Source organism: Bos indicus, chromosome 3 (genome assembly GCF_029378745.1).
Source record: "Bos indicus isolate NIAB-ARS_2022 breed Sahiwal x Tharparkar chromosome 3, NIAB-ARS_B.indTharparkar_mat_pri_1.0, whole genome shotgun sequence".
Lineage (NCBI taxonomy): Eukaryota > Metazoa > Chordata > Mammalia > Artiodactyla > Bovidae > Bos > Bos indicus.
Window position 1 is genome coordinate 81,619,164 of NC_091762.1, and position 19,789 is coordinate 81,638,952.

At 42.6% G+C, this 19,789-nt stretch overlaps 1 protein-coding gene and 1 pseudogene across 1 annotated transcript in view; one reads left to right on the forward strand and one right to left on the reverse strand.

Moving 5' to 3' along the window:
• ROR1 (receptor tyrosine kinase like orphan receptor 1) overlaps positions 1–19,789 on the reverse strand; it is a 469,844-nt gene that overhangs the window by 29,542 nt on the left and 420,513 nt on the right. The window contains exons 5-7 of the mRNA XM_019957322.2: positions 14,048–14,175; positions 11,646–11,963; positions 9,668–9,913 (exon numbers count right to left, since the gene is read on the reverse strand). Coding sequence (XP_019812881.2) covers positions 9,668–9,913; positions 11,646–11,963; positions 14,048–14,175 — 692 coding nt within the window. The remainder of the gene's footprint in view (positions 1–9,667; positions 9,914–11,645; positions 11,964–14,047; positions 14,176–19,789) is intronic.
• On the forward strand, positions 9,081–9,216 carry LOC139182435 (U5 spliceosomal RNA; annotated as a pseudogene).

A 19,789-nucleotide genomic window follows, 5' to 3' on the forward strand; every position in this document is an offset into this window, starting at 1 on the left:
TTAGAATAATGACCCTCAAACCCACAGTGGAAATTTTATAATATGATAACTTGGAGTTAGGTTAAAGCCCTGCTTAGAGAAGTCCATGATTCAACAGATCTACTAAATAATTTTTGATATAACCAAACTAAAAACAAACAAACAAAAGAAGATTCATAAATTTTAGTGAAGACTTGAAGACTCAGTTGGATCCAGCAACAGCATGATGAAATTTCTGAAAAAAATTTTCAGAGCTGGCACATATAGCAATGAGACAGCCTTCATTGGCAGTACTGAGTCATCAAGAATCATGGTCCTCTTCTGGTCTGTTCTGGTTTAAAGATGTCAAAAATTGTTTCAACTCTAAGAGTCATGTTTTTTAAGAAGGAATCTGGAGGAGCAAGAACACTCAGAGAGGAGGATCGGTAAGGAAAGGTGGGAGGAGCTATATGCTCTTTGGATCAAAGGAGAAAAAAAACTGAATGAAGGATGCAATAAAAGTCTCAAAATTCAATAAAAGATGACACCAGATGTTAAAAACCAGTTATAGTATACACACTTGTTCCTTACTAGCTTTTTATTTCCCCCCAATTTAAAGTAGTGGCTCACATTTAAGGAAAAAAAAAAAAAAATCAGGAGATTTCACATACAAGTTTTAGCGTCTGGCATACAAAGGCAGATTTGAACAGGGGGAGCCAGCACATAACTTTGGTTAAAGAGATAACCTTGTCTCTGCAGGTCTCTGGCATGTTCAAGCAGAGGTTGTTTGATTTCTATCTTCCTTTAAGATGCTCTGATTTTATAAACGGAGTTGATGTACCTTACTTAGACTCCCACTGAACTTTGGACTCTATTACGAAGCAACTGATTTAAAGCCAGTGATGAATACTTCCCCTAAGTGTCCCCAGCTCACCAGATCTAGTCTTGGTCATTTTCTATGCAGCTCTATGCTGAGGCTGATCTCTACGCCCAGGATTAATGGGACTCTGGCTTCCAGTTGGGTCCAGCTCTTGGGAGGCACTAGCATGATAAAAAGAACCCCAGGGCAAGAAGAGAGAGTACGGTTGGTGTGTTTATTCCTCTGGCTCCCTTCCTGCTGGGTTGCAGAGGCTTGCCTGCCTGCCTCTACCAAAGGCCACAGCACACGCTGGACAGCCCTCTCTTCCACCTCGGCTGTACTCTATGGGGAGGGGTAATCGACTCTCCAGGCCTAGAATGGTATTGCTTCACTCCTGTTAGCCCCAGGTCCTGCACCTTATTGGTTTACCCTAATCCTGCCAACACCTTTAAAAACCATATCTTTATAAAATTCTCCTTAGTCTATTTGCTTGTGCTTTTTGTTTCCTGCCAGAATCTTGACTGATGCAAAGCCAGTAACAACAATTGCCATGGTGTTACAGCAGAGTTCTGTCACTCAAAGTTCAAAATGACAAGGAGCACTTCCTATCGGCATGGGGGTGGGCCCAAAGAGTTAAAGGCCTCCAAAGCTTATTGCTAGAGTAGCTGACACACTAGGTAAGTGACTCAATATATACTGGAGACAATAAAATAAAAAAAAAAAAATCCTTTTAGAGAAAATTATTTTATGTTGACACATGTTTGTGAAACATGACTCAGTTATAAGTTTTTGGTAACGATTGTTCTTTACTTTGCTGAAAATAGACAAAGACTGGAGACCAAAGTACATCTTGAAAATCTCTGGAGCACAAAAATAACTCTTCCGGAAAACTTCAAACTATACAAAGCAGTGCTCTATTCCTTCCTCTGCTCCCCCTCCCCAACATCCAATCCACAGTAATGTTCAATTTTGGTTTGAAGAAATGGCTGAAAGACAAATTGCCTTACAACAGGTCTTCTATGAAATATGGGAGAAGGCTGCTGACAGAGTGAGTTAAAAACTGCAGTGTTCGCAATCTGGAAAACATCTGCCTTGCCCCAAACTGTAAACCACCACGTTGGAGAAAATGGTTTGTGACAAAGCAGAACCCAGGGTGGGTGTTTGTAAGGTGATGGGACAAGTCAGGGCTATTCAGGCACAGAATTGGGCAACGTGCCCTTTGGCAAACCGGTGCAAGCCAAGGACTTAAAAGGAAATACAAAAGCAACAGGCCAGGTATGAAAACTCCATATGGAGCCAAATGGCTTACTACTTTTCTTATCAATGGGTACTCTTTGGTGAAGCTGGTTTAAGAGTAAAAACAATACCACTGTTTGGAAGCTCTGGTTCTTTGGTGGATGAAGAAACCTTTATTTACCAGTGATTCAAACACACTGGCCTGGATAGTAGAAGAATCAAGACTCATCAAGGTGGAAATAAAGGGCTGTTGCTGTTACTGTTGTTAAGTTGCTTCAGTCGTGTCCAACTCCGTGTGACCCCATAGACGGCTGCCCACCAGGCTTCCCCGTCCCTGAGATTCTCCAGGCAAGAATACTGGAGTGGGTTGCCATTTCCTTCTCCAAATAAAGGGCTATGGTTTGAACATGAAAACGTGAGTGTAATCAAGGTTCTGCCTCCTCACTACAATTCAAAAAAAGAAACAAATAGGAGATCTTAATTAGTTGAGAAGACAGAAAATATGGACCAAGGGAAATGGTCAGATCAATGCAAAAGGAGCTCCCAGAGAAATAGACATTTTTCACAATTTCCCTCTCAGAGCTGCACAAAACAGCAATGATAAGGGCTACAGTGAAACTGTGAGTTGGGAGGTGTGCCTAGGTGCCAGTTGGAAAGAACATAGGCAAATGTTTCTTTTTCGACTTCGTTTCCACCCAGTCCACAGTATTTGGCTTGGAAGGTGGCCACAGGGACTAGAGGTGAAAACGTAGCAAATGAAGGTTTGCAGGCAGGATCTCAGGGAAGATGGCCAACTCTGAGGACTGGGAACCCAGGGCTGCCAGGAAGGGAGGAGACTTAGGACTTAACGGGAAAAGGGCAAATGATGTGAGGCCTGGGTGGAGCTGCCAGGGGAACTAGTCCCTATCAGGCTGAGGCTAAGAACACCCTGAACACCCTGGTCTCAGAGTAGATGTCTTATGGCTGGGGGCTCCATTCCTGCATCTGCGCAGCTTCAAGTAAGAAAATCAAAGACATAGAGAGGGACTTCCCTGGTAACTTGGTGGATAAGAATCCACCTGCCAATGCAGGGGCTATGGGCTAGATCCCTAGTCCGGGAAGATTTCACATGCCATAGAGCAACTAAGTCCGTGTGCCACAACTACGGAAGCCCGTATATCTAGAGCCTGTGCTCAGCAACAAGAGAAGCCAGTGCAATGAGAAGCCCGTGTCCCACGATTAGAGAGTAGCCCCCAGCTCACCACAATTAGAGAAAAGCCCACACATTAACAAAGATCCAGCATGGACAAAAATAAATAAACAAACAAACAAAGATTAAGAAAAAAGATGACCTAGAGAGCTCATAAGGATCAAAGGGGAAAGGAAAACGATAAAGGAATGTTTCTTCTTCTGAATAAGATAGAATTTGTTCTTTAAGTATCTGTAGTGTGGTGGACACAGGCTGGACCTTGAATCCTGCGGACCCAATCTTATCTTTAGTAAAAACAACATTGTCTCAGCTTTTCCATCAGTAAAATGGAGGTGATACCTTTAGCCTGTGGTTATTATGAGGGTTAACTCCACACATTTTATTAAGCATCAGCTAAGTCATAGGCCAGATGCTATTGTAAAGAACTTCACACAGTGTTCAACCAATAGCAAGTATTAGCACACACAGAAAAGCACATTACAGCACACAGGAACACGGGGAACTATAGTGTTTAAAGTGATTTGTATTTTCCCCCTCTGATTCTTCTACTAGATTGTAAGCTACAGGAGGGCACAGCTTGTTCATAAAATCTAAAGCATAGTAGAAGTTCAACATATATACATTGGTTTCAGTAAGTGAATGAATAAATAATAACTGTTCTAATTGCTGGATATCTGGGATAGGAAAGAAAAGACAGGGAAGATAAGAGCTCAAGTCTGGCGCAAACTTCTTTTGTTCTTTCCTCTTCTCCAGGCGCTGCCTGGGCTCATGCACACAGCCCTAGCTAAGCCAATTCCCAGAATTCACAACAGACATATTTGGTTGTGTTTAATTTTATGTTCTGTCTTAGAGTAAAAGTTCACAGATAAAACGATCTGGGGCACACTGTTCTCAAATGCCTTTATTCTAGAAACTATAACAAATGCTCACATTCTGCATTTAATTAGGTCTATACTTCTTTCAGCCTTACTTAGTTGAAATGAAAACAAAAGATATCAGTAGGAAAATGAGAAACCCCATGGAGATTTTGCAACCTCTTTAACTTTGACTTAACTAAAGAATGCAGGAACATTCCCATGAGATTCCATCCCCTTGGAGAGGAAGGAGGAAAAGGACTCATTGCAAATATGCCCCACAAGCTTACACCTCATTATAAGATACAAAGTTATTCTCCATATCTCTATCACCAATCTATCAATCTATCTATCTATCCATCCATCTACCCACCTATCTATTTATATACACAGACACACACATACATAAATCATAGAATTTACAAGACAGGCTATAGCTTTGAATCCTGGGTCCACTTCTTCTTAATCGTGTGGCCTTGGACAAGTCATTTAACTTCTCTAAGTCTCATTTTTCTCTTCCTGGGTAAAATAAAATGCAACTCATACAGTTATAGAGCTACTATACATGAGATAATGCTTTAAAAAGAAAAACTCTTCACATAGTGGTTCTTTGTAAGCAATCAATACATGGTAACTGCTGTTTAATATTGTTATTCTATAGTTTAAATTATATAATTTATACAGTATATACAATATACTATATTCTATAGTCTAAATTGTGTAATTCTAATTCAGTCTCAGAGTTTCCCAAACCTGGCACTACTGGCGTTTTGGGCTGGATAATTCTTTGTGTGAGCTGTTCTGTGCATTCTGGGGTGTTCAGCAGCATCCCTGGCCTCTGCACGAGAGAAGCTAGTAGCATTCCCCCAGGCTTCCCTAGTGACTCAATGTCAAAGAAAGAATCTGCCTGCCAAAGCAGGAGGTACAGGTTCAATCCCTGGGTCAGGAAGATCCCCTGGAGAAGGAAAGGGCAACCCACTCCAGTATTCTCGCCTGGGAAATCCCATGGACAGAGGAGCCTGTTGGTGACATACAGTCCGTGGGGTCACAAAGAGTCAGACACAATTTAGTGACTGAACAGCAACAATAAAGCTTTCCCCAACCCCACTCAGTTGTGATGACCAAAATATCTCCAGATATTGCTAAATGTTCTCTGGAGGGCAAAACTTCCCCTGTTGGAGAACCACTGGTATGGAACAAAGAGTGAGTGGCCCCAGAGACAGGAGACCTGGTTTCTATTAACTCATTTATGTTCTTGGGTAAGTCCTACCACTTCCCTAGACCTTGGCTGTCTCATATGTTAAAATAGGGCAGGAAATTCCTACTTTATCTTTCATGATTTTTCTAAGGATGAAATGAGAAAAAAAGCAAATGCTCTAAAGAAATGTTATAAAAGTAGGATTCTGTATGATTACTTTGTTAGAGGTGGGCTATTGAGGGGCAATTACAAGAAGACTCATCTTAGAACAACAGCTGATGCCGACCTACTCTCTTCTGTAATTCATACCCTAGGGAGCCGCTAGCCTCTCAGCAGCTGTTTATTGATCACATGTCAAGGATTCCCTGTTCCTTTAATGGATGTATTTGTGGCTTGGCCTGAAGAATCCAAAAGGAACTGTTTTCTTTCAAAATGAAGTGAAAATGTTCTTTTAAAAAAATTATTATTATAAGTGGTGAAAACTGGCTTGTCATCTGTAGATTTACCTTTCATCCAAATTTCTCTCTCACGTGACTGGAATTAACCAGTCCTCAGAATTCTGCAGATTGATATTCAGAAAGCAATATCTTAGGGTTTCCTGAGATCATCACTGAACTGATTAATACTATAATAATATACTGAGAAGCACTGTGATGGATTTCTTCATTAGCAAGGGAACGTGTTTTGATGCCATATCATGTTATGGGAATCAGTGTACTGAAATCCAGAGAGCCTACTGTCATCCTTTTATTTATTTCTGAAAGATCTTTCAGTGGGAGATAGCAAAGTGTCTGGGAAAAGAACACGAACTTCGAGTTTGGTCGGAGCTATATGCAAGTAGACAAGGGTTCAAGGTCCAGTGCTATGAGTTATCTCATTTAGACATATACCTTGGTAGGATATGTTAATAACATCTGTCCCACAGTGTGGTGATGAATTTTAGATGGAGATGAAGACGGAAAGCACGAAGCACCATGCAGGCACATGGTAGAGAATATAGGTGGTCTTTCTCTCTCTGTCTAAGGTCTGAAAGACTGCTCAAGGCTTTCTTTCATGCCTCAGAGAGTGTTTTTGGTCTGATTCCCTAAAGAATGATGCTGAAATGAAAATCAATACTTTCTAGGTATCAGGTCTTGACTTAAACTAATTGTAATAAAGCTTGAACCCAATTATCAACAAACCTTCCAGCTCATGAGTAAATTATCTCCCTACTTCTTTTTTTATTTTTAAAAATTGTATTCCAGTATACTTGGTTTATAGTGTTGTGTTAATTTCTGCTGAGAGAAAGGGACTCAGTTAATACATGTGTCTCTTCTTTTCATTGGATACTGAACATAGTAACCTGTGCTATACAGTAGGACTTTGCTGTTTATCCAGCCAATATATACTAGTTTGTGTCCACTAATCCCAAACTCCCAATCCTTACCTCCTATCTCCCTGTCCCCCTTGGCTACCACATATCTGTTCCCTATGTCTGTGTATTTCCCTACTTCAGATGAGGATTGCAGTTGGAAATTCTGGGCCAAAAGTCACCCACAGGACAATGGTGTTCACCTGGAGTCAAGTAACAATGCATTTTTTTCCCTTAAAATAATTCATTTGGTTTCCTTAAGGACACAGATCAGTCTCCTAAGACAGCACAATGGAGTAGCAGGAAGATGAGTCAGACAGACTAGTGGAGTAACTCTGTTGTTGTCTGAGCCTCAGTTTCATCATGAGCAGTATGTGCTGTGCTCAGTCACTCAGTCGTGTCTGACTCTTTGCGACCCTATGGACCACAGACCGCCAGGCTGCTTTGTCCATGGGGATTCTCCAGGCAAGAATACAGGAGTGGGTCGCCATGCCCTCCTCCAGGGGATCTTCCCAACCCAGGGATCGAACCCAGGTTTCCCCCATTGCAGGCGGATTCTTTACCATCTGAGCCACCAGGGAAGGGTTAATAATACCATTCTCTGTCTCAGGGAGAGGGTGAGTATAAATAACGCCTTGGAAACCCCAAGAATGATGCCTAGCACATGGGACGTGCTCAGTAATTGTTGCAATTATCCCTGGCTCTCTGGCAGATTTTCACACCTACCTGATGTAGGAGAAGGGATGGGGCAATTAAGTAAGTGATTATAACTCTCCTTTTCATGTTGAATATAGCATGTGGGAAAACCATAAATTTTAAGTGCTCATCATTTAAAAAATACAGAATAATTTTCTTTGAAGTTTCCAATGGTGGCTCTGGAAGAGTTAATGTCATAATTTGTTCTTTATGCTGCATATGAAGGCATTTTAAAGCCTAGTGGCTGGTCACCTCTTTTTCAAACTGAGCATATTGAACCATCCCTAAAACCATTTTGCAAGGGAAGACGATATGGCATAACAGATAACATGTAAGAAGGAAACTGTAGTATAATGGTTTCCCCAATTTTCATAACTGAGAATTCTTTCAATATTTTTGCTACTTTTCCCTAATGATTGCTGTAGTATATTTCAGCTTCCTGTTCTTTGTTTCACAGCATTTGTGCTAACTTCTACTGTATCACACACACTGCATTGCGATTGTAATATGAATCACATTTTTTCCTTTTTCAGCCTCCCTACTCCACAACAGGCTCAAACAATATTTGCTGAAAACAAGCATTTCTCTATATGTGTAGTGAGTACATGGGTGCTCAGTCTCTTCAGTCGTGTCTGACTCTTTGAGACCCCATGGACTGTAGCCCACCAGGCTCCTCTGTCCATGGGACTCTCCAGGCAACCATACTGGAGTGGGTTGCCATGCCCTCCTCCAGGGGATCTTCTCTACTCAGGGGTCAAACCCAGGTCTCCTGCATTGCAGGCAGATTCATTACTGCTGAGCTACTGGGGAAGCCCTCGATATGTGTATATTACATACATACTAATTACAGTTAGTTCCTCTTTATATATATACTGACTACATAAAAATTACACAAGAAAATATTTATTAAACATTTACTATCTTCCAGATATCATAGAGTTTTTCAGTTAACAACTTACGTATTCTCTTAAGAAACCCTGAATGTAAATCGTTATTATTTCCATTTTACTGGAGTGGCTTTCCTATGACATCCTGATGCTCCCCCTAGGCCTGGGAAACTCAAGTGATGTTATTTATGAGAACTATAATCAGGAAGACAAATCATTAAAAAATCATCTGAAACTCCCAGTATCACCAACATTTTCATTCTCTCTCTTACCCTCCAAACATTTTCTAGAAAAAGGTACAAACTGATTCAGAAGTTTCATTTTCTTCCTATATTTCTGCAGTATAAAAGGATGAGGCAAAGGACACAGTTTATCCGCAGGTTGCCCTGGATCCCTGAGTACTGGCTATAGATTCATTCTCTCTTGTGGGTTTTCTCAAGGACACAGAAAAAACAGTTCTCTTTCTGCTTCCAATACACCTGTTGTGCTAAAAAAGGTACACTTGGACATGGACCATCGTGCATAACATTTCACTTCACGAATGACTGTGATAAGCTGCTTCTCCTGTACTTCCAGAGAGATGGTGCCTGTTATACCCACTAATACAACGGCAGCAGGAATAAAAGCAGTTTCTTCCTTGAGAGTGTGCTACTGCTAAGTCACTTCAGTTGTGTCCAACTCTGTGAGACCCCATAGATGGCAGCCCACCAGGCTCCCCTATCCCTGGGATTCTCCAGGCAAGAACACTGGAGTGGGTTGCCATTTCCTTCTCCAATGCATGAAAGTGAAAAGTGAAAGTGAAGTCGCTCAGTCGTGTCTGACTCTTAGCGACCCCATGGACTGCAGCCTACCAGGCTCCTCCGTCCATGGGATTTTCCAGGCAAGAGTACTGGAGTGGTAAATCTTTCGCCTTTTACTAAAGATTTCCGTGGAGAGGAACAATTCTGAGTTTTTACTCAATTTTTTGAGGCCTTGCTTTTGCAAGGCTAAAAGAAAAAAGAAAAAAAAAAAAAGAGTACTGGAGTGGGATGCCATTGCCTTCTCCATGAGAGTGTGCTTTGGTATCCAAAAAGGTATTTTCTGCTCAGACAACAAAATTTATCCTAGAAACAGAGTTAGAGATCAAACAAACATTATCAACCTCCTTTGCCCCCTTATATGATTCTCCTAAGGGAAGGGGCATAGAGCTGGGATCTTTTAAAGCAGGGGTCCCCAATCTCTGGGATCTAATGCCTGATGCTCTGAGGAGAAGCTGATGTAATAAGAATGGAAATAAAGTGCACAATAAATGCAATGCCCTTGAATCATCCCCAAACCATCCCCTCATCGCCTGGACTGTGGAAGAACTGTCTTCCACATAACTGGTCCCTGGTGCCAAAAAGGTTGAGGACCACTGTTTCAAAGTGACTGAAGCCATGGAAAGCAGTGAGAGTATTTACCACATGCTGGGATGTCACACAGGTCAAACTTATAGTTTTCATCCAAGGTGAAGCACCAGGGCGCTTCCTTCTGATTCCCCGGGTTGCGGCAGTAGGAGTGTCCTCCATTCAGCTCTGGGAAGCGGAGGGCGGTGAAGGTGTGCGTGTGGGGATACTGGGAATTCCAGGGCTGGCACTGGCGCCCTGATTTGGTCACACTGACGGTGCCCCGGTAGTCCACGCCTGTGCTATTATAGCACTTGTGATCTGAAATACATGAAAGAAGAGCCCAAAGTGTGAGAAACAGAGACAGTGCCGGAGATCCTGGCCAGCAGTTTCTGGAGGGAAGACGTGCAGTTACCCTCACGGCCGAGGCTTCCCTGCCGGTCGGGGCCACGTGGCAGTCTCCCGCATGCTGGGCTGGGACACAGAGCAGACCTTGCAGTGACACTGCTGGGAGGATTTAGAGAGTATGCTTGAGGAGGGAAACCAGTCTCCACAATTATTTTTTATATGGAACACAGAAAAAAATCAGAACCGGGGCAGGATCCAGGGGCACAGGAGCAATCGCCTAGTGAATGGTGCAGGGACTGTTCTTTCCATTTCTGCTTGGTGACCTTAGACATGAGATAGATGGATAGGTCATGGGATAAAGAATGTAGCCCTCAGAAGATGTTCCTTAGCAGCAGTGCACTAGGGGTTTCCGACAGGAGTTTGGCCATTGCCGTGCTGATACACTGGACATCTTCAAGAAGCAGGTCCTACTAAGTCTTCCTTCTGGGAGATGATGCTTGAAACCATGGCAAAAATGGATTAAGCTGAAATAAACTGAAATCTGGAGGGGTAATGATAAGATGAGAGTAATAATAGTAATAAAGATGGTATTGCTATTATATGTTAAGCATAGTTCTAAGCATTTTAGGTGCACTAACTTATTTAACTAATAAAAGAGTTAACTGCCAAAAGGAAATGAAAACATTACCAGTAAAGAATAATATAGATGGAGCGGAAATGCACAGAAAACAGTCTTTTGTTTGTTGGCAGTGAGAGGATGGAGGCAAACTCCCATATATAGATAGATAGATAGATAGTGGTATAATACAATATAATGCAATTTACCATTAATGTATTTAGAACATTCAAAATATTGTGCAACCTTAACTACTATCTCATCCTAGAACACATACATCATCCCCAAAGGAAACCCTATTTCATTAAGCAGTCATTCCACACTCTCCCCTAGTCCCTACACCTGGCAATCTGCTTTCTATCTCCATGGAATTGTCCACTCTGGATATTGTATATAAATGAACTCATACAATGGTGTCTGACTTCTTTCTATAACAGTCTTTTTAAGGTTCAGCCATATTATAGGATGTAACAGGATTTTACTTTTTTTTTTTTTGGATAAATAATATCTCATTGCGGAAGATCCCTTGGAGGAGGGCCTGGCAAACTACTCCAGTATTCTTGCCTGGAGAATCCCACGGACAGAGGAGCCTGGCAGTCTACAGTCCACGGGGTCCCACAGAGTCAGACACGACTGAAATGACTTAGCATACAGCATGCAATATTTCGTTATGTGGATATGCCATAATATATTCATCTACTTACCCACTGATGGACATTTGGGTTGTTTACAACTTTTAGCTATGGTGAACAGAGCTATTATGAACCTTTCTGCACAAGTTTTTTTTTGAACACCCGTTTTTAATTCTTTTGGGCATATATCCAGGAGTGGCATTATTGGGACATACAGTAATTCTATTTTTAAGTCATTAAGGAACCAGAAGCCATATTTTAAAATTATCTTCCTCATGTAACTTTTTGAAGAATGGCACTGCATCTTACCCACTGGAAGCTCAGCCCCCACATGATATCTGGACCACTGGGAAGTAATCTGACTACCAACACAAAATTAATACTGAGGATCAAGGTCCAGTTTTCCTGGGGCTGCTGGCCCCTGAGGCAGCACAGAAGGTCAGGGGCTACCACCTACTTTTATTGATGGGATCCGCCATGGGAATTCCAATCCGGATACAGTTTGCAGCTTCGGGACTCTCGGGCTGAGGGAGATCTTCACAGTTTGGCAGTTTCAGCCTCATCAATATCATGGGATTTGATCTCGCAAAAATGTACTCTGTTTGACACAGGACATTTTCCAGGATTTCGCATTCATCGCGACACAAGTCCCGGGGCTTTGGGACCGACGAGGTTTCATCACAGTATGGGAAGGCGTAGTGGCACAGGGAAGGAATGGCGAACTGAGAACACTTATCAGATAAGTGACTGGAGGTGCCGATCATGGTGAAGGCAGCTGGAAAACAAACACAATTATTAACTCCCAGAGGCAGGGTTTATCTCCCCTGGTTATCCAGTCAACAGATATCAGATGTAAACACACATTGGAAGGAATCTGCTGTACTCAAACAGACAAGGCCAAGGGAAGGAGATTCATTTCAGATGTCTAAGCAGCTTACTTTCACTGGCTTGAAAAAAATAATTTTGACTACAAAGTTTAAAAAAACAGGATTAAGTTACATATGTACTGTTTCCTAATAAAAAAGAATTAATTAGGTTAAAGTACAATATATTTTTCATTTTTACTACAAAGCAACAGAACTTTGTGTTTCTTCCGGTACTTTTTATTAGTTTTGTGAGGCTTCTAAAACTTTTGACAGCTGCAGGGCAGAACTTGCTTTATACAGTGGCTGAGCCCAATCACAGGATTTATTTAGTTCTGAGTCTTGCCTCTCAGTTCTTGGATGACCTTGGGTAACTGGTTTAATTTCCTTATAATTTGAAGACTTTTGATCCCATCTTCTGAACATGAGGCAACTCATTTGGAAGTTCTCAAAGAGCACAACTCAGTTGTCCAAGGTATATTGTAGAATATTAGTGGTTGCTCTGCCTAATCTCTTATCCCCATACCAGCCTTTGCACATGTCTACTGACAAGGAGCTTATAATCACAAGGCAGCCTGTGAAGTTGTTGGTATACAGTTTCCCAAAGCATGTTCCTCAGAACATTAATTATGTAGAATGTTAAAAGTGTCTGAGAAACTGGGGTTCCATAGCTAAACAAGTTTGGAAAAGTGCTGGGTTAATCAAAGTTAAATGGATTTTTTTTAAAAAAGAAAAAACTGTAACACTTTCCAGTAAGCTGATATCCATTGAAAATGTCCAAGAGAAGATTACTATAAATGGGTGACCAAATATTTATATACTTATATCAGAATTTCCATTTATTTTTGTAAATACTTAGTAAAAAGTATGTTCAAGTGATTTTTTTATTAAGTTGAAAGGTATCTTTTATAGCTTCTCCCTACCAGTCTTGCTTCTCTGGAATTTTACGGACTTTCCTCTTGAAAGCCTGAGAGATTTAGCACCTGGCAAATACGTCTTCCTATAGTTGCCTCTTCAGGTTAAATAATTCCCCTGGCCGCCTCTTGGTTCCCTCAAATTCCTCTTGTGACATAGTTTCTGGGCCTTTGGCTATGTGTCTTGGGTCTGTTCTTGCCTCTCTTAAATCATAGGGTTGCCAGCTAAACTACAGGGCATCTGAATTCCAGGTCAACATTTGGGACATATACTGAAATATATCAGATGCAATGGGGTGTCTTATATTTTCAGTGCTAATGTTGGAAACCTTATTAGAATTTCAGAACAGCCACTTTAATGTATTTAATGCACAGGGCACCGAGGCATAATAACCACACTAATGGGGGAGACACAGGCCGCTGTGACCATCCGACAAGGTACACAGAATCGTGCGTAGCGGCCGACACTACCTACCTCGTATGTGCCAGGTCGTGCTTCAGCATTAGATTTCCATTAAAAAGATCCTTTCAATTCAGAAAAGTGGAGGGTAAATAGAGAAAGCTAGAGCAGGAATAGACCCATGGTCGTCTCGCCTCCTCACTCACTTCCCAGATGAAGAAAGAGATTTCCACGGAGAGAAAGATTTTCTCCAAAGTCACACTAATGGCAAATTGGGATTAATATCCAGAATTCTAACTCTAAATTCATCCGCTTTTAGTCAACACAATGTTATTTCCAAACAGTAAGCTCTGTGAGGGCAGAGACATACCTGGCTTATTCCCCACACCATCACATCGTCCATGCCCAGCCCAGGTCCTGGTATGCCAAAAGCACTCAATAATATTTATTGAGTGTTTGAATAAAAGTGAGACTTCTCAAAGCCTCCTTTTCCTCTAAGGGCAACCTTTAATAAATTATTCTAATGTAAATTTCAGAGCAGAGATTATATCTCTGGCTTCTTTATGGCCCCGTTCCTAACCCCTATGCCTTGACTAATCCTTTGTCAAGAGAAGGGCTCAATAAAACTTCTGGGGAGAAAAACTGTTGTGCAAAGTATAAATGTAATTTCATTGCTACCAACCTGTGATCTGATTTTCTATTTCCCCCTGCATATGCAAAGACTCCATGTAGACAGTGCGGTTGCCAATAAATCTTGCACAGGCAATCCCTCTGTACGGCTGACAGAATCCATCTTCTTCATACTCATCTCTGAAAACAGAGCACATACATAAGCTCGTGCAGGACACACACGCAGTTGGCGCTCACTGCGCGATGCCCCAGACAGTCACTAGGGGGCGCAGTCGGGCACAGTATCCTAAAGACTGGGTTAAAGAATCTGGCTTCCTCCTCAGTTTCATCCATCGCTTAAAACATCTGTTGGTCACGTTGGTCAAGTTTCCTTCACCTCTAGAAATATCATCCTGAAGCACAAAATCATCCTTAAATGTGGGAGAAAACACTTTTATTTTCGCAGCTGGTGGTGGGCTGGAGGATGATGTAGTTGTAAGAGTAAAGAGGAAATGAGTTGGAAATCTGGGCACATGTTCTACAGTTTTTTGTTTTTTAAACACAGATTATTTCTGTTTCATTTGCTACAAAGGGGTGGGTGCATCACCCCAAGACCTACTCGGACTGATATGTCAATTAGGAAGCTCCAAGTGGTGAGAAGCTGGGTGCTGCGGGAAGGAAAGCAGAGGGCAGTCCAGTTACATGGCTCCTGCTTGAGACCCATCACCCCCACACTGCAGAGAGTGTCCATGGCAAACCGCAGACTGGGCAATCTCAGATCAGTCACTTAGTCCCAGAAAATCCAGAGAAAATATCAATTGTTCTTGCTTTCATAAGTTGCTAAAACAAAACAAAATCTTAAAAAAAAAAAAATTGTTGCCTCAAGTTATAATAATAAAAGGGAGGGCACAGATTTTATTCTGAAGATAAAGTGAAAGTCGCTCAGTTGTGTCCGACTATTTTCGACCCCATGGACTTAGTCCATGGAATTCTCCAGGCCAGAATACTGGAGTGGGTAGCCTTTCCCTTCTCCAGGGGGTCTTCCCAACCCAGGGATCAAACCCAGGTCTCCCGCATTGCAGGCAGGTTCTTTACCAGTTCAGCCACAAGGGAAGCCTAAGAATACTGGAGTAGGTAGCCTATCCCTTCTCCAGCAGATCTTTCTGACCCAGGAATTGAACCAGGGTCTCCTGCATCACAGGCGGATTCTTTACCAACTGAGCTATGAGGGAAGCCCCATTCTGAAGAAGGGGATTCCAGAAAGTGGTGTGATTAGTGACTGTGGAGCAAATGGCTAGAGAGCCAAGGCTGGAGATTAGGACCCAAGATGGCACGCTCAGCTTGAAAGGACAGAGGCCAAAATCTCCCACTCGGGCCTATGATAAGCCTAAGACACCAGAGTACAAGATATCAGTATGATTCTGAAAGGCAAACTACAGCCAAGCAGAAGGCTACCTGCCAGGCTTGTGGTCTGACTTCTGCCCTAGATGCTCCTCCTCTGTTAACCTGGCTGGAAGCAACATCTTGCCTGAAAGAAGTATCATTTTTTTTCTTCTTTGGTTTGTTCTAAGTTAAAATACTTTAGAGCAAAAGTCAGGAGAACAAATTCTCCTGCTGGATTTAACATTTGCTTATCCTTAGGTGTGATTCCCTGGTGGCTATGACAGTAGAGAATCTGCTTGCAGTACAGGAGACCTGGGTTCTATCCCTGAGTCGGGAAGATCCCCTGGAGGAGGAAATGGCAACCCACTCAGTATTCTTGCCTGGGAAATACCATGCACAGAGGAGCCTGGTGAGCTACAGTCTATGGGGTCACAAAGAGTGGGAGATCATTGAGCGACTAACACTTTCACTTTCTTATCCTTAGGCAACCTCTCAAATCCTCTGAGCTATGGTTTTCTTCTCTAAAAGATGAAGATAATAATTGACCTCCCAACCCTATAGGTCAAAGTCATGTTGCTGTTTGTTGTTTAGTTGCTAAGCCATGTCCCTTTGCATCCCCGTAGACTAGCCTGCCAGACTCCTTTGTGCATGGTATTTCCTAGGCAAAAATACTGGAGTGGTTTGCCATTTCCTTCCTCAGGGGATCTTTCTGACCCAGAGATAGAACCTGTGTCTCCTGCATTGGATTCTTTACTGCTGAACCAAAGTCATGAGGATCCTATCAAACTGTGTAAAAGCTTTAAAAAAGTGCTACACAGAGGTAACATATAATTATTATTAAAGTCCTTACAGTTACCGAGAGGGCTTCCCTAGTGACTTAGAATCTGCCAATCTAGTGACTTAGAATGCAGGAGACCCAGGTTTGATCCTAGGTTGGGAAGATCCCTTGGAGAAGGGAATGGCTACCCACTCCAGTATTCTTGCCTGGAGAATTCCATGGACAGAGGACAACAGCTACAGTTGTCCATGGAGTTGCAAAGAGTCAGACATGACTGAACGACTAACACTAGCAGGTACCGAAGAAGATATTTAAAAGATAGTTATTTGTTAAGCTTCTGCTTTGTAAACTCAACTGTGTTCATAGCTCTGGCCCTAGACACCCACACCTGAGGGTTCAGGGAGGGAGTCTAGAAAGCCTGGTAGAATAGGAAACCATGTGAAAAAAATCTGATCGAGCTGATCCTTAAAAGACACTCGTTTTCAGCTGCTTTGTACTCCCTACTCACTAAAACAGTCAAGTTAAAGGTGGAGATGGGAGCAGTATCTCTAGTACAGTCTCCCAAATAGTTTGTAGTTCAAAGCTCTTAGAAACGTAACCTTTAAGTACACATACAAATGAATATATCATACACCTGACATAAAGACATTGAAATTTTAATGTTGCAAAATCCTGCAAGCACTCCACATGTTTACTTTCATAAATCCTAGAGTAATGTTGAAGCCTTTTTGGCTTAAATTTTACTTGGGTTGTAAAATTAACCCCACTTTTATTGGGTAACTAATACCATAAACCTATGGGGAGAAAGAAGTTTCTTGATGACCCAGCCTTGGATCTTGAAAACTGGAGTCCTGAGGCCAGAAAGTACCCCACACCATCACCCCCCTGCTATTATAGATGATGCTATTCTATCCCTAGGCATTAGCAGAGTCCTGGATTTTTAAGGTGTCATTATGAGAACACTTCTTCCTCCCCCACATTAAACTCTCAAGGCCTCAATTTATATCTCTTGGGAGGACAAAACCCTGGAATTACCCCCAGATATAAATCCCTGACCTACTGGGAGTTCCCATATTTTATGTGTGAGGCTTAGGCTAAGCTTCTTACCACCTTTCCAATTCGAGATTCTGAAAAGACCCTTTGAATACTGTTTTTCAGAATAAAATGGAATGCAATTCTTTGGCTGCCTATTTCTTATCGAGGGCTTTAGATCTGCAGATGTATTACATTTTTTATTGTGCCCAGAATTCCTGATACTCTGACCAGTCCAGTCTCTTGGGGACAGATATAAAAAACCAAGCAAGCAAACAAACAAAAAGAGTATGCGATGTCACCTGCTCAGGAGTAGCTCTCAGTCCTGGCTGTGTATCCATCTCCTTAAGAAGCTTTCGCAAATTCCAATGTCCAAACCCCACCTTGGACCTATTAAATCACAGTCTCTGGGGATGCAGCTTAGGTATTCAAGCATTTTAAAAAGCTCTCAGGTGATTTGACTGTGGTCGAGAACCACAGCACTAGAAAAACAAACATGTATTAAGTGTCTGCCACTCTCTGTGCTGAGTACTATGATAAGTGCTTTCTTCAAAGTAGCCCCTTGTGGCGTTATTATCCTTATTTATCTGAGTGAGAGACTCAAGTTCAGAGAAGTTAAGTAACTGGCTCAGACTCACAAGGCCAGCATGTGGAGGAGCTAGGATTTAATCACAAAATTCAAGCTCAAGCTTGACTACCAGGCTATAATGTTCTGCTTTTCAATCCTACTTTAAAGTAAATCAGCCTAATAATAAATAAGAGGATTTATAATGAGCCTTTACTCTGTTTTAGGCATTGTTAAATTTCATTTACATACAAAGTCAATATTAAGTCATTTAATGCTGACAACAGTCTTATACAGAAGGTGAAGATGTAAGTGTTCCCATTTTACAGATGAGAAAGCTGTAGAGTCAGAAAGAACAAAAGAACTTGTCCACTGTGGCACAGTAAGCAGAAGAATGAGATTTGCCCCCAAACCTGTGCTTGTAACCTCGGTATGCAACTTCCCTCCGAATAGCTGCATATGGGAGTTTTTCCACTGCTTACAGGGGCTCTCTACTGTGAAGATGTGTTCGTGTCTGCTGGACAGAGGAGCCTAGCGGGCTACAGTCCAAAGGGTCACAAAGAGTCAGACACAACTCAGTGACTGCACACACACACATGCACAGGTGGCGAAAAGGTTCTCTTTTAAAAGTCAAGTCACAATCTCCTTTCATCCTTCCCATTTTTCCTGCCAGCCGTGGCTGGAGGGGAACAAACACTCCTCCAACATTAATCAGCTTTATGCCTTTCTCCAGCTCACACTTCTTTCATCGCTGATGTCTTCCATGGTTAGCAAATTAAAAACATGAAGAAGCAAGGCCGTGAGAGTGCAAGGGCGCTTGCAGTGAGCATGCCTGAGGCTGCGTTCTAGGGAGAAGAGACACTAGGAGAAGGCAGATGGAATTCTGGCCATCCATCACAGTACCTGGCATCAACATGCGCCAGCCACCTCGCCGTGATGTCAAGAGGCTGGAATGCTTTGTGATGGGCACACATGATTCTCCTAAAGGTAATTTAGTTACTGGGTTGCCAGCCTCTACAACCTTCCAAATTCGCTGCCAGGTGATAGGGAAAAGCAAATACAGTTTGCCCGCCACCTCCAGGGTCTCCCCCTTTCCCAGAGCAAGGAGCTGATGAGGGGTGGTCACACAGGATTGAGAGTGATGGCAACCAATGTGGCAGCAGTAGGAGTATCCACCCAAGAAGCACCACAGACAAAGAATGGGAAACATGCTGCCCAAGGGAGTTTGACAGTGACTGTGGGAGTCAATGGTTACACACTGCTGGGTGAACTTCTTGGGTCTGGAATAAGGCTCTCAAGCGTTCTCCAAAAAAGAGGACAGTGCAGTGTATAATATGGGGCCAGGGAAGCCCAAGATGTAGTTTTTTGAGAAAGGGGAGCAGGAAAGGAAAAGAAAGGATGGGTGGGTGGGTGGGTGAGGTACAGGGACTGAAAGGATGCAGAACACCCCAAGTGGATGCCAAAATGGAGTTGTGCCGAGTCTGGACCATGAGACTCCCGCTGTGTGCTTAGTCCCTCAGTCGTGTCCAACTCTTTGCGACCCCACGGACTGCAGCCCACCAGGCTCCTCTGTCCACCGGGATTCTCCAGGCAAGAATATTGGAGTGGGTTGCCATACCCTCCTCCAGGGGATCTTCCCAATTCAGGGATTGAACTCAGGTCTCCCACCACTGCACATGGCAGGCAGATTCTTTACCCACTAAGCCACCAGAGAAGCCAGCTAGTGCTCTCTTTAGTGCTTCCAGTGGGGGACGGGGTTTCTGAAGGGTGCCTCAGTTTAAGGGAGAAAAGAGAGCAAACGCAACTGTTGTCTTATATACATGATTTCAAAAGAAACCCTTAATATGCATAGAGAAACTGTGGAAATCTGAAGGAAGTCTATACATTACTTAGTAGTGAGCATGCCTGTGCATGCTCAGTTATGTCTGACTCTTTTGAGACCCCCTGGGCTGTAGCCTTGGAGAAGGCAGTGGCACCCCACTCCAGTACTCTTGCCTGGAAAATCCCACGGACTGAGGATCCTAGTAGGCTGCAGTCCATGGAGTCGCTAAGAGTGA